The 13,366-nt window shown below is 46.5% G+C and overlaps 2 protein-coding genes and 1 long non-coding RNA gene across 3 annotated transcripts; all 3 read left to right on the forward strand.

Annotated features, from left to right (window-relative positions):
- The first annotated feature begins 2,219 nt into the window (after positions 1-2,219).
- Positions 2,220-2,837, forward strand: LOC136469088 (uncharacterized). The gene has a single exon (XM_066467414.1). The coding sequence runs from the start codon at positions 2,220-2,222 to the stop codon at positions 2,835-2,837; it is 618 nt and encodes a 205-aa protein (XP_066323511.1).
- Positions 2,838-4,885: 2,048 nt separating this feature from the next.
- LOC136469089 (uncharacterized mitochondrial protein AtMg00810-like) lies at positions 4,886-5,287 on the forward strand. The gene has a single exon (XM_066467416.1). The coding sequence runs from the start codon at positions 4,886-4,888 to the stop codon at positions 5,285-5,287; it is 402 nt and encodes a 133-aa protein (XP_066323513.1).
- Positions 5,288-7,176: 1,889 nt separating this feature from the next.
- On the forward strand, positions 7,177-9,860 carry LOC136472100 (uncharacterized). The gene is made up of 4 exons (XR_010762266.1): positions 7,177-8,777; positions 8,852-9,241; positions 9,329-9,526; positions 9,618-9,860. It is a non-coding gene; the product is annotated as an uncharacterized lncRNA (long non-coding RNA).
- The last annotated feature ends 3,506 nt before the right edge of the window (positions 9,861-13,366 follow it).

Consider the following 13,366-nt stretch of genomic DNA (forward strand, 5'->3'; position numbering starts at 1 on the left):
TAGTTTTGCATGACAAGATGATTTCAAATCAAAAAGTTGTTAACTACAAAGTTTCATAACTTTTTGAGATCTATAACTTTTATTTTTTTCTGTTTGTCCATCCGAGGTCATTTCAAAAATTGAAATTTCAAATTTTTGGAAATTCAAATGTAGTTTTCTTTAATAAGATGAATTCAAATCAAAAAATTGTCAACTACAAAGTTTCATACCTTTTTGGGATCTATAAGTTTTATTTTAGTAGTTTCTCTATCCGAGGTCGTTTATAAAATTTGAATTTCAAATTTTAGAAATTCAAACGTAATTTTCCTTGACAAGATGATTTCAAATCAAAAAGTTGTCAACGACCAAAATAAAAGTTGTAGATCTTGATAAGTTATACAACTTTTATGTTAATGACTTGATAGAGCATGATTTTAGAATTTTTTAGAAAAAATCATCAAATTTAAAGTTAGTGTGAGGGAGAAAGACTAGTTACAAATTTTAGCCAGAAATTAAAAAGAGAAATCAGAGTTTTTCAACAATTTTAAAATTTAATTTCGAACATCATTTTGATGTAGTAAATGTTTTCAAATGAAAACGTTGTCAACTATAAAGTTACAAAACTTTTCGAGATCTACAACTTTTGTTTTGGACGTTTCTCTATCCGAGGTCGTCTCAAAATTCAAATCTTAAATTTTAGAAATCAAACGTAATTTTCGTTAGATAGATGATTTCAAATAAAAATATTTAGATATCCAAATGATCTCAAATTAAAAAAAAATTAAACTACAAAGTTGTAGATCTCGTCGAGTACTATAACATTGATATAAAGTTCGTCTTCATCGGACATCATATAAGAAACTTGTGAAGTTTTCTTGCAGCATATCACTGTCGGTTCAAGCCACGAACCGACGTGATAGTATCAGTGTCGGTTCTTGGCAAAAACCGACAGTGATGGCCCAATATCACTGTCGGTTCTTGGCTAAAATCGACAGTGATATAAACCGACAGTAAAGACCCGAATATCCGTGTTGGTTGGTTCTATCACTATCGGTTTTAGCAAAAAACCGGCAATGATGGGCTATCAGTGTCGGTTTCTTAAAATCCGGCAGTGATGTGGCCGACAGTGATGTTCAATCCTGTAGTAGTGATGCATTTGTAAGGACGGCTGGTCTCATGGGTCCTGAGCATGTCCATTGTAGTGACGGCTCAAAAAAATATCCTGCTGCTACAAACCCTTTGTGTAGTAGTGCGTCCTTAGCTTCTCCTTGATGACATTGCACCTTGGGTGCAGGACCACATAGAGAGCGGATATGCATGCCGTAGGATGATGCTCGGAGTACGTAACGCTTGGGCGGAGCCTGCTGTGAATTGTGATGTGTGAGGTCGGTACACAGAACATTTTTAGGGAGGAACACACGTTTGACAGAATTGACATTATTACAAATTGCGCGATAGCTGCTGTTTCCATCATCAACGGACCACGTACGATAATAATAATAATAATTAAGGTGATTTTCAATCAAAACGTCCAAATCGGTGCCTTTTGGGCCCTCTGCACTGCTGACTGCATTATTATGGCTTAGTGAAGGTAGTGATCATGGCACAAGGACAAACAAAATGGGTGCCAACTTCGCTAAGGTCCCTTTCCAAAATCTTAATCCGTATTGCTTTACACGCATTAAGGAATGCTCTCTCTTTTGCGAGGACGCAATTAAAGAATACAATTCGGATGGTCGACCAATGTGGCGTAGCCACTGCGGCATCACATCACAGATTGTTGTCTGGGAAGAACATATTTTGAAAGAGGCACCTTCGTAGCTAACCAGTAACCACCGAATTTGTTTGCATCCAGTCCACTACGCCGATGACAACGAACTCCACATAATAATCAACTTCGTTCTAGAACACTAACGCATCAACCTGTCTCAGCAGAGAAAGAATGCTATATTCCACTAGCAAATATGTCCACACGTTGCAACATGAGAAATACGTACCAATCACTATGTAAAAAATAGCACAGAAGCGCGTTCATCTGGCGTCTATAGGGGGCGCTGGCAGTTATTTGAGTTTTTTACATAGTGCATGTAATGCTCAAGCTCATAATAAATATGGTCTATACGGGAATTATGCAAGATTATTAGGCAATATAATATCTATTTGGCGCAAGTCGCAAGCAGGAGAAGAAGGATGAGGATCATCTGGCGCAAGCTGATGATGATGATGAGGCCACTATCCTGATGGCGACGTTCCGTGCACTGCACGACGTCGAGGCCGAGGAAAAGGGAGAGGTGACGACGGTGGAAGGACCTAGGGAGGCCCTGAAAGCTGTCAACCTCGACGAACCGTGCGCCCAAGTCCACCTCGGACGTGTGGGCGGCGAGCAGGAGCAGCGGCGGTATCTGAACTCTGGTGGCATCAACCACATGACGGGCTCCAAGGCAGCCTTCTCCGAGCTCGACGACGATGTTACCAGTACGGTGAAGTTTGATAATGGCTCAAGGGTGGCAATCCGAGGGCGCGGCAGCATCATCTTCAGGTGCCAGAACGGCGAGCACCGCGCGCTAACGGATGTATATTACATCCCGCAGCTGCATTCAAGCATCATCGGCATTGGCCAGCTGGATGAGCGCGGTAGCGAGGTACTGATCAAGGACGGAGTCCTCAGGATCAGAGACCGGGAACAGCAACTTCTTGCCAAGGTGAAGAGGTCCCTGAACCGGTTGTACCTGCTCAACTTAAAGGTGAAGCAGCCGGTAAGCCTGGTGACAAGGCACACCGAGGAACCGTGGTTGTGGCATGCCCGGTTCGGCCATTTCAGCTTCGACGCGCTTGATCGGCTAGAAAAGATGGTCTGAGGGCTACCTCACATCGAGCACAAAGGCGAGTTGTGTGACAGCTACCTGGCCGGGAAGCAGAGAAGGCTGTCGTTCCCAAAGGTAGCCAAGTATCGTGCGATGGACGCTCTCGAGCTCATCCACGACGACCTTTGCGGGCCAATCACGCCAGCCACAAACGGTGGTCGGCGGTACTTCCTCCTGCTCGTGGATGATTGTAGTCGCTACATGTGGCTGCAACTCCTGACGAGCAAGGACAAAGCGGCGGGGGTGATCAAGAAGTTCAAGATGCGCACGGAGGCCGAGAGGGGCAAGAAGCTCCGCGTACTGAGGACTGATCGCGGCGATGAATTCACTTCGTTGGAGTTCGCTGCGTACTACGCGGATCAGGGTGTGGGGCAACACCACACCACGCCATACTCGCCACAGTAGAAAGGCGTGGTGGAGCGGCGAAACCAGACGGTGGTCGGCATGGCTCGATCCATGATAAAGGCCAAAGGCATGTCGACAAGGTTCTGGGGTGAGGCGGTGACCACGGAGGTGTTCATCTTCAACCGCGCTCCCACCAAGGCCCTGAAGGGTAAGACGTCGTTCGAGGCTTGGCATGGACGCAAGCCGAGCGTGTCCTTCCTCCGGACATTCGGCTGCTTCAGCCACGTCAGGAAGACGAAGCTGGTCCTAACCAAGTTAGAGGATAGGAGCACACCGATGGTGTTCCTGGGCTACACGGAGGGTACAAAGGCGTACCGGCTCTATGACCCACGCAGAGACATGGTATTTGTCTAGCGCGACGTCATGTTCGACGAGAAGGTAGTTTGGGACTAGAACAGTCCGAGCTCGGGGAAAGCTGGCGGCTTCACCAGCACCTTCGTCATCGAGCACCTAGTCATCCATGGTGGTGAAGGGGAAGAGATATCGAGCACTCCGGGAGGGGTGTTGAGCACTCCAGCGATAGAGCCGAGCACTCCTAGGGAGGTGCCGAGCACTCCAGGAGTGGAGCCGGGAGGTCCTACAGTGGTGGCAACCACTTCGGGACGGGTGCCTAACATTCCCGTAGCGGAACCAAGGGGTCTTGCATTGATGCCGACCACTACAAGACGGGTGCCGAGCACTCCGGGAGGGGTGCAGACCACTCTAGGAGTGGTGATGAGCTATCCAGGAGTAGTGCCGAGCAGGGTGTCGAGCACTCCAGGTGCTGTGCCGAGCACTCCGGCGGAACAGGGAGCTCCATCGACACTGATCGAGTTCGCTTCACCTCCAAGTGACATCACTGAATTCGTGGATGCCTTCCACGACGGTGAGGAGGTGCGGTTCCGTAGGCTAGACGATATCGTCGGCGGCACAGGGCCCTCAGGCCTGGCGGGATGACTGCTCAATGACCCAGAGCTGCTTCTCATCAGTGTAGAGGAACCACCCATGTTTGCGCTGGCCTAGCGCGATGGAAATTGGCGACGGGCGATGCTGGAGAAGATGAAGGCGATCGAGGAAAACAAGACTTGGGAGCTCGTCGATCCACCTCTAGGATGCCATCTAATCGGCCTGAAGTGGGTGTACAAGGTCAAGCGGGATGAGCTCGGCGCCATTGTCAAACACAAGGCACGCCTCGTCGCCCGAGGCTTTGTTCAACGCGAGGGCATCGACTTTGAGGAAGTCTTTGCACCAGTAGCGCACATGGAGTCTGTCCGTTTGCTACTAACCTTGGTAGCAGCAAAGGACTGACGCGTCCATCACCTGGACGTAAAATCGACCTTCCTCAACGGTGAGCTGGCAGAGACGGTCTTCGTCAGGCAACCTCCGGGTTTCACCGACAAGGGAGCGGAGCACAGGGGGCTCTGACTGCACAAGGCGCTCTACGGGCTACGACAGGCCCTATGAGCATGGAACGCCAAGCTTGACGCCACGCTGGGTGAGCTTGGGTTCACGAGGTGCACAACCGAGCACGTGCTCTACACACAACGACGGGGAAGGAGGAGCTTGTCGTCGACGTGTATGTGGATGACCTAATCATCACCGGCGCACGTGCAGAGGACATCGACAGCTTCAAGCGTGAGATGGCAGCTCATTTTTGAATGAGCGATCTCGGCGCACTCTCCTACTACCTCAGCATCAAGGTGAGACAAGGGAAGGAGGCACTCACGCTTGATCAGAGCGCATATGCCTCTAAGCTATTGGAGCGGAGCGACATGGCTAAGTGCAAGCTATGCGTGACTCCGATGGAGGAGCAGTTGAAGCTGACAAAGGCTAGTACTATGGCGAAGATAGATGCAACACTCTACCAGAGCATCGTCGGCGGTCTGCGCTACCTGGTCCACACGAGGCCGGACATTACATTCATCGTGGGCTACGTCAGTCGCTTCATGGCGGATCCCAGAGAGGATCACTGGGCTGCGATGAAGCGGCTGTTGTGCTACGTCAAGGGGACAGTGCATCAAGGGATTGTCTTCCCTAAGACAGGAGGAAGCAGGTTGTAGCTCACTGTGTTCAGCGATGCAGACATGGCGGGGGACATCGACGGATGGCGGAGCACCTCTGGCATGCTCATCTTCCTCGGGTCGGCTCCAATTTCATGGATGTCGCTGAAACAAAAGGTGGTGGCGCTGTCTACATGTGAGGCAGAGTACGTGGCAGCAGCCATAGCGGCGTGCCAAGTTGTGTGGCTGTGCTGGTTGCTAGGCGAGCTGACCGGTGCGGAAGCTCACCCACCAGCACTGATGGTGGACAACCAGCCCACCATCGCCCTCACGAAGAATCCGGTTCTCCACGACTGGAGTAAGCACATCGATGTGAAGTTCCGCTTCCTCATGGTATGTGCCGATGGAGGATAAATCGTCATCGAGTTTGTCGAAACTGGTCGATAACTCATGGACGTCCTCACCAAGCCGCTCGGTCGTCTTCGACTCACGGAGCTAAAGAAGATGATCGGCATGGAGGGGGTTCTAGGGTTAGCAGCAAGATTAGAGGAAGAATTGTTAGATAATCTGCTGCATCCCTTGTATGAATGCGCAGCAGGGGAAGACGGCGCCGAAAAGGGCACCCTGCTGCTGCACTGTAGCAGCTGCAGGGGCAGGCGCCGAACGGCTCACCTGCGCACTGTAACCACAGCAGGGGCAGGCGTCAAAGTCAGCCCTGCTGTCACATCTAGTTACTGTAGTAGCATGGCAGCCTGACATGTCTGTACTAGTGTTAGATGGATAGAGTTGTATATATAGTTTGCCACTGCAACCAGTGGCGAAGCTACACATAGTGTCGTGGGTACGGATGCACCTACAGAAATTTTGAATATTAGTGGATATGGTTAAGTTTTCACCATGGTGATGACTCAAATCTACGCATCTACATGACAGTCGCACCCCCCTCGGATTTGCTCTAGCTTCGCCACTGACTGCAACTTAGTAAAGAGAGCGAGTTCAGATTTACCATCTCCTATACAGAGCTCCGGTTAACGCTGGTGTCTCTGCTATGTGTATGCTCTGTTCTCCCTTCCTTCTTCTACCTCTAGCCATAGTGTGTGGTCGGCAACGATAGTTCGTGGTCAGCATCGCTAATGTGTGCTCAGCAACACTAGTGAGTGGTCGGATATCTCCGTACCGGAGATCGAGGGGCTAACATAACTGCTGCAGCATGCCTGTGATCCACGGAGCCTATGGGCTTGGTCCACTGAGAGATAGTGAAAGGTGGTTTTGGCACAACCGTACCCGTGGCTGCAGTATTTAGATACGAGGTCCGTGGTCCACTGACCAGCACGCAGCCGCGCTCCCACTAGATTCAGGTGAGCTCATCAGTGCTCTCATCACCAAGCCCCGGACCCTTCCACGGCAGCTAGCTTAGCCCTTGGTGCAGTCAGCGGCGGCCATGGCGAAGCTTGCCGCGCAGCTCAAGAACAAGTTCTTTGGCCTCGTCGGCCGCATCACCAGCTGCGGCCGCGCCGGCGCCACCCACAAGGATGCCGGTAATAACAAGTTCAGAACAAAAAGAGCATCGTCCTCCTCTATCTATTCCACTTGCAGCTGATTCCAGTGTTGTCTTCTGCAGCTGGTGTGACAGAGACCAAGTCAGTGACATCTCAGGTCTATCTTCTACTCTAATCTCTGCTACATACGCTGGCGTTACACAATCTGCATAAAAGTAATCTGCATATAGACGTATATATATAGCAAGGGCAATTTTTAAAGAGGATACATATATTCACTTGTGCCCCACTTTGGGTTACGAACGAGATTCGGCGGATCCATCCATAGGAATAACGCTGTTGTTGTTGTTGCTGCTGCTGGTTTGCAGCCTGTTGAGATCAGGTCAAGGGGAGGTGCTCCTCCCGTGGATGGAGGGGCCACGGGTCACATCCACAGCGATACCATCTAGAGGAGACGCCGGAGAAGAGAAGAAGCTCATGGATGGATGGTGCTTGGACTTGGACATCATGCCTCTGATAATTAGTTACCTGTCTGGATGAACTGAAGCTGTAAATCAGTCGCCGTTGCTTTTGTGTGTTATTCCTCCCTGTTTTGCCATCGTTTTATGCTTTTCTAGTATCTGTGATGCTTGCTATGTTTCAATCTTTCATGCTCTGCTGTTTCGTTGTATGGTACTTTAAGTTAATCGTGTTAATGGTGTGGTTTTTGTTTGCTTATATATATGTAGCACCTGCATGGTGCGTTGTGATGCGCACCTATAGATTTTCTGGTGTAATAGAGCCGGTGATGTGTATTTTTTTTCTTTCTTTTTTGCTAATACATGAGGAAAGTATTATGGCCAGGTTCTTCTGCCCATATCGTTGAGATAACATACAAATTTCTGTTCAGAGAGCACCTAGCCTTTTGGTTATCATCAAAGCCAAGCCAAGCCTGCCGCCCTCGCCATATCGTTGAGATAACATACATACAAATTTCCTCTTTTTTTTGTTGGGCTAAGGCCTAGTAATCTGTACACATATATCTGCTTTAATGAAAAAATTAGGTGGTGGGCTCCCCTGCTGACTTCCAAAAGAAAAAAACCACGTGCCTAGGAAAAAACTCCTTGGACCTATGCCAATTGTTATGATGCCATCACAACCAGACTCTGCGAAGCCGTCTTCTGCAGGATAGATCAAGAGTGTAGCCAACAAATAATTGAGCAAATAACCTGCACAAGAGAAATATAATTTTTTTCTTCAAATACAATATCATTCCAATAGGCAGGAGCTGCCCCTAATAGAAAAAAAGGCTTCAAGTCTTTACTAGCTCCCACAAGCTAATTACCAAACATATATGACATGCTATAAGGCTTAGTTAAGCTTGAGGCTGCTACCTGTATTACAAGCCAAACAGCGTGAGTGAACTGAAAAAAAAAACAAAAATAAATGTCTATTTGTCTTATCTTTGTAACAAAAGCAACACTACAGGAAATAGGGCCTTTGCTGAGTGCAATTTTCTTTGCCGAGGGCTAAAAATCGGGCACTCGGCAAAGATCTATTTTGCCGAGTGTCGCACTCGGCAAAGATATACACTCGGCAAAGAAGGCTTTGCCGAGTGCCTGACACTCGGCAAAGGCCCTTTTGCCGAGTGACAGGCACTCGGCAAACTTTGGCGCTCGGCAAAAACGGCGTCAGGTAACAGCCGCCGCCTGCCGTCCAGGTTTGCCGAGTGCCAGCGGATAGGCACTTGGCAAACCACTTCTTTGCCGAGTGCCAGACCCTGACGCTCGGCAAAGATTTTTTCTTTTTTTAAAAAAATCTAAACCCTAAAGCCTAAACCGCACGTGTCCCTGGTTTAATTTGATCTTTTTATATGTCAAATATTTGATGATGTGTAGATGTGTCCCTGGTGGTGCTCCTCGTATCCCGAGTGCTGGGCGATGGTCGTGGACAAGTGGTTCACACCCACGTGTGTCGAGACGCACAATGCTGCCCGGGAGCGGCGTTTGCAGATGCAAGGTCCAGCACACCATCAAGGCAACCGCAACCTCGCCGGATACAAACAATTATGGGTACGCGAATTCATTTATCTATTTTGACGCTCAATTATGTCTGGTTTCTAATCATCTTGTTGTCTTTCTCATAGTCGGAGGCACATGGTGGTCAGCAATGCTCCGACTTCCAGGCATGGTGTATGTCCCACAAGGGCAAGGCGATGTCCGCCGTCTCCTACAACCCGGAGGACCCGCCCGAGGCGTACACCAACCCGAGCGTCCACACCCGCATCAGTGAGTACACGTCGGCGGCAAGGTCGGTCCATGGGCCACAGTACGACCCGAGCACCTAGGACTTTGATGCTAAGATCGTCATGAGGGTGGGTGGAGGCAAGAAGCATGGGCGGTACTGGCTTGGTGACGGCGTCATCGACTCGACCTCTACTCCCTCTCTCTCCTAGATCCGAGCACGGAGCACGAGTGAAGGCCCGGCCATACGGCCACGGCCAAGCGCTTCACAACAACGGGTCGACGCACTCGAGGTTATTCCTGTTTTATTCATCGTACATTGATCTTTACACACCTTAATTAGCTTTGCATTGCTGAAACATTGGAGTCAAATATTGCAGGCCCGGCTGGAAGAAGAAGCAAGGCAACGTCAGGACCTGGCGGCCCAGCTGCGGTCCGAGCGGGCCGCGCGAGAGGCCCAGATGCAGAGGATGGCGGAAATGATGTAGTTCATGCAGACTCTTGGGCAACATACGGGTCTAGCTGTGCCACCTGGGCTGTTCGCTCCACCTCCGACTCCTGCAGTTGCAGCTACTCCTGTGAGTTTTCGCTTGTGCTTTGCTTGTATGACCTAGATTAGCTATCCAAGTAATCTTGTCTAACGCATGCAATCTCTTCTCCTTTGTGCAGCCTCAGTCGGAGGGTTCAAATAATCTAGCACATGCGCCTCCGATTGATCCAGCTTTTTCTTCACCAGGCACTCAGTTTCCACCTTTCTGATGAGTAGCATTAGTTGTATTTGCATTTGTTGTTCACTTCGTGATGGATTTCTGATATACTTGTCATGCACTAGTGGTATATTTGGATAACTGTGATATTTGTGATATATGTTTGGATTGATGTATGTGATATATGCGATGGATGTGATAAATATGTGATGTATGTTTGGATGGATGTGAGATATATGTGATAATTTATGTTTGTCGTGATGGAATGTAAAAAATAAAAAAAACATTGTTTTTGGTCAGTTTGCCGAGTGCAATAGTCACTGCACTCGGCAAAGCTGGAAAAAGTAGCAACCAGTTTCCCAGCTTTGCCGAGTGCCATGACCATAGCACTCGGCAAAGATTTTTTTAAAAAAAATTAAAAAACTTTGCCGAGTGCCACCCGTCCGGCGCTCGGCAAAGAAATTTTAAAAATAAAAAATAAAAAACTTTGCCGAGTGCCATCCCGGTCGGCGCTCGGCAAAGAAAGAATTTTAAAAAAATAAAAATAAAAAACTTTGTTGAGTGCCATCCCGGGCGGCGCTCGGCAAAGAATTAAAAAAAATGAAAAACTTTGCCGAGTGCCGTCCGGGTTGGCACTCGGCAAAGACGCCGTCACCGTTTCCTGCGTCGTGACAGCTCGGTTTCTTTGCCGAGTGCTGTCTCGGCACTCGGCAAAAGCTTTGCCGAGTGCCCGACAAATGGCACTCGGCAAAGGCTGCTTTGTCGGCCATTTTTTTCCCGAGTGGCCTTTGCCGAGTGCGGCACTCGGCAAAGCCTTTGCCGAGTGTATTTGGGGCTTTGCCGATCCAGTAGTGCAACATGTTTTGCTACCTTTCCAGCTCACAAATACCATAAGAAAATTTTAAGCTTCATTGGGCCTTCATTTTCCATAGACATTTATTAAAATTAGGAGCATCAGTGTTGTTTAAAGCTTGATAGTGTGACTTCACTGAGGATTAATTGTCCATTCAGAGTTATGTTACAATGAAACACGTCTATCTCTTTGATTAAAATGGGAGTTATTAATCCCTGGTAAGAAATGGTTCCAAGCCACTAACTTGGACGTGTGGGATCCCTGGATCAAGAGTTATTCGTTGGAGGTGATCCATGTACTTCTGCTATATAGTGACATGTTGAGGCCTGGCTATATTGTAAAGACAAGGATACTGGCCACGCAAGGTTGCATATTGTAGCCACTTATCCTTGCAAACATAACCTGTTATATCCGTTACTATAAAAAATCCAAAGCAACGGACATCTCGCTTTACCTTTATAAGACTGCACTAGACAAAAAAATGTGAGTCATGTGTTTTTCATGTTCAACCAGCACTAAAAGTTTGGTTCCTAGATGTTTATTATGAATTAGCTGTTCACAAGTCCCTTTAATTGTGAGTTTAAATAACAATTTGCTAAGCAGAGCATTGTTCTTGACGTTCAAAGTCATGAATCCCTATAATTTCTTGATCTTTGGTCCGACAAAATATGCTCCATTTGGCAAGACGATATCTTTTTTTTTATTCATCTCCTTGGTAATGGAACATGGCGCGAACACAATCCAGTTTCTTTATGACACCTCTAGGTATGGCAAAGAAGGACATCATGTACATCAGAAAGCTATTAAGAACTAAATTTAGCAATGTTATTAAACACCCTCCTATAGTATGTATTTGCCTTTCCAGCTACTCAGTCGTTTATCAAAGAGCTCCTCCACCTTCTTCTCATCCAATTTTCTCAGTTTCCTACAATGAATAGGAATCTGTTAGTATTTGATTGGAAATTCTCCAATCTTGAAACCGAATAGCTAAGGTGTACTGATCTATTGAAGCCTGGGCATCCCCAAACAGAACAACTCACTCTTACGAAAACTGATTTTCAATATATCCTAGAGTTGCTCAAATGCACAAAAAGACATCTTCATGTTTTGACATTTCTCTAGGATATGTTCTATAATAAAAAATTGTGTTGTGTGCGTACTATAGAATAGATAAACCTCTATCTATGAGGTGCAACACTATACTACACTGATTTGCCCATCTTCATTGGCCCCATTTTGATATCGGCAATATGTTTACTGGATTGAATAAAATTGGAGACAAAACATCTACCTGAAGAGGTCCATTTTCTGTTTGAAAAATATGCCTGACATCATCATTTACATTGGTAGCTATAATGCCACCCAATGTGAAGGATTCCAACCAAACGATCCACTTTGACGACAAAACCTCATAGTAGTATCTGGAATAAGAAGTGTCATCTAAAAAGGATAAAGTCCATTTTTCAACCTCGAGATTGCACGCTAGATTTTCAACCCTGAACAACGAAACTAGCTACAAGGGCCGTCCGACACTTGAAATTGAACAAACTTGGTCAGGTAGTTTTATATTTTTTTCAAAATAATAAAAACATGTTTCAATCTATATAAATTTATAACTAATTTATTTTAAATAAAAAATATGAAACTAGTACTATTTTTCTTCTAAAACTTTTTATCTATTTTGTTGGTGCTTTATTTGAAGTTTTTAGATTTTATTTGTTTTAAACAAATAGTGAGGATGACTCTAAGCAATAAAGCAACAGGAACAAAAATAAATAGGTTTTAAATCACTTTAAATTGATTTACAAACTTATATATAATTTTTTAAAATAAATTGGTATTAGTTTTTATATTTTCTGATTTAAAATAAATTACTTATGATTTTTAAGACTAAAACATATTTTTGTTATTTTGAAAAGTAGAACATCACTTTTGAAATCAGCGTGGCTAGCCCCCGCCCAGACGCCCGCACCTGCCTGCCTGATGGGCATGCTGCTGCTGCCAGCCTCGCCTGCTGCATGCGTCCGCATGCGCCTGCTGCGCGCTTACGCATGTTGTTGCTGCATGAACGCGCTCGCATGTGCTTGCTGCATGCGCCCCCGTGCATGCTCACAATTTTTGAGCCGGAAGTGGACACGTGTGGCCCCAGTCTCCAGTGATGCATTGTCACCGAAACACGGGAGCTGCAACCGGTCATTGTCGTGGAAACCAGCTACAAGCATGAGATTTTCTAGTACTCCGCATGCGCCTGCATATGCCTGTTGTTGCTAGCGCGCCTACGCACGGCATGCTGCTACGCATGCACGCGGGGAACGCCTCCACCTGCACTCATTTTCCATATCCGCTAATGAAAACACTTGCAACATGAAACAATTGCTGCAACATACATCTGAAACGGGTAAAATATTTGAAACATACGCTTACAACATATGTGTATAGCCACTACAACATATACAACATCTAAATAAAAATATTTGCAACATACTTCTGAAACAGCTGAAACATTTGAAACATACACTTACAACATAGATGTATAGCCACTGCAACATATGCAACTTCCAGATAAAACGCTTACGACTTGCAACATACAAACACTTGCTGCAACATACGACTGAAAATAGATGAAACATACTCTTGCAACATATGTGTGAAACATATACAACCAGATCAAAAACGCTTGCAAACATACGTCTGAAACAGATGAAATAACGCTTGCAAACATACATCTGAAATAGATGAAATATTTTGAACAAAATCTTACAACATCCGTCTGAAATACTTGCAACATTTGCAAAATTCTCGATCTACTTTTGCAACATCCATATGAAGCATTTGCAACATACCATTTAAACATCGAA

The sequence above is a fragment of the Miscanthus floridulus genome, chromosome 8 (genome assembly GCF_019320115.1).
Source record: "Miscanthus floridulus cultivar M001 chromosome 8, ASM1932011v1, whole genome shotgun sequence".
NCBI classification, from domain to species: Eukaryota; Viridiplantae; Streptophyta; class Magnoliopsida; order Poales; family Poaceae; genus Miscanthus; species Miscanthus floridulus.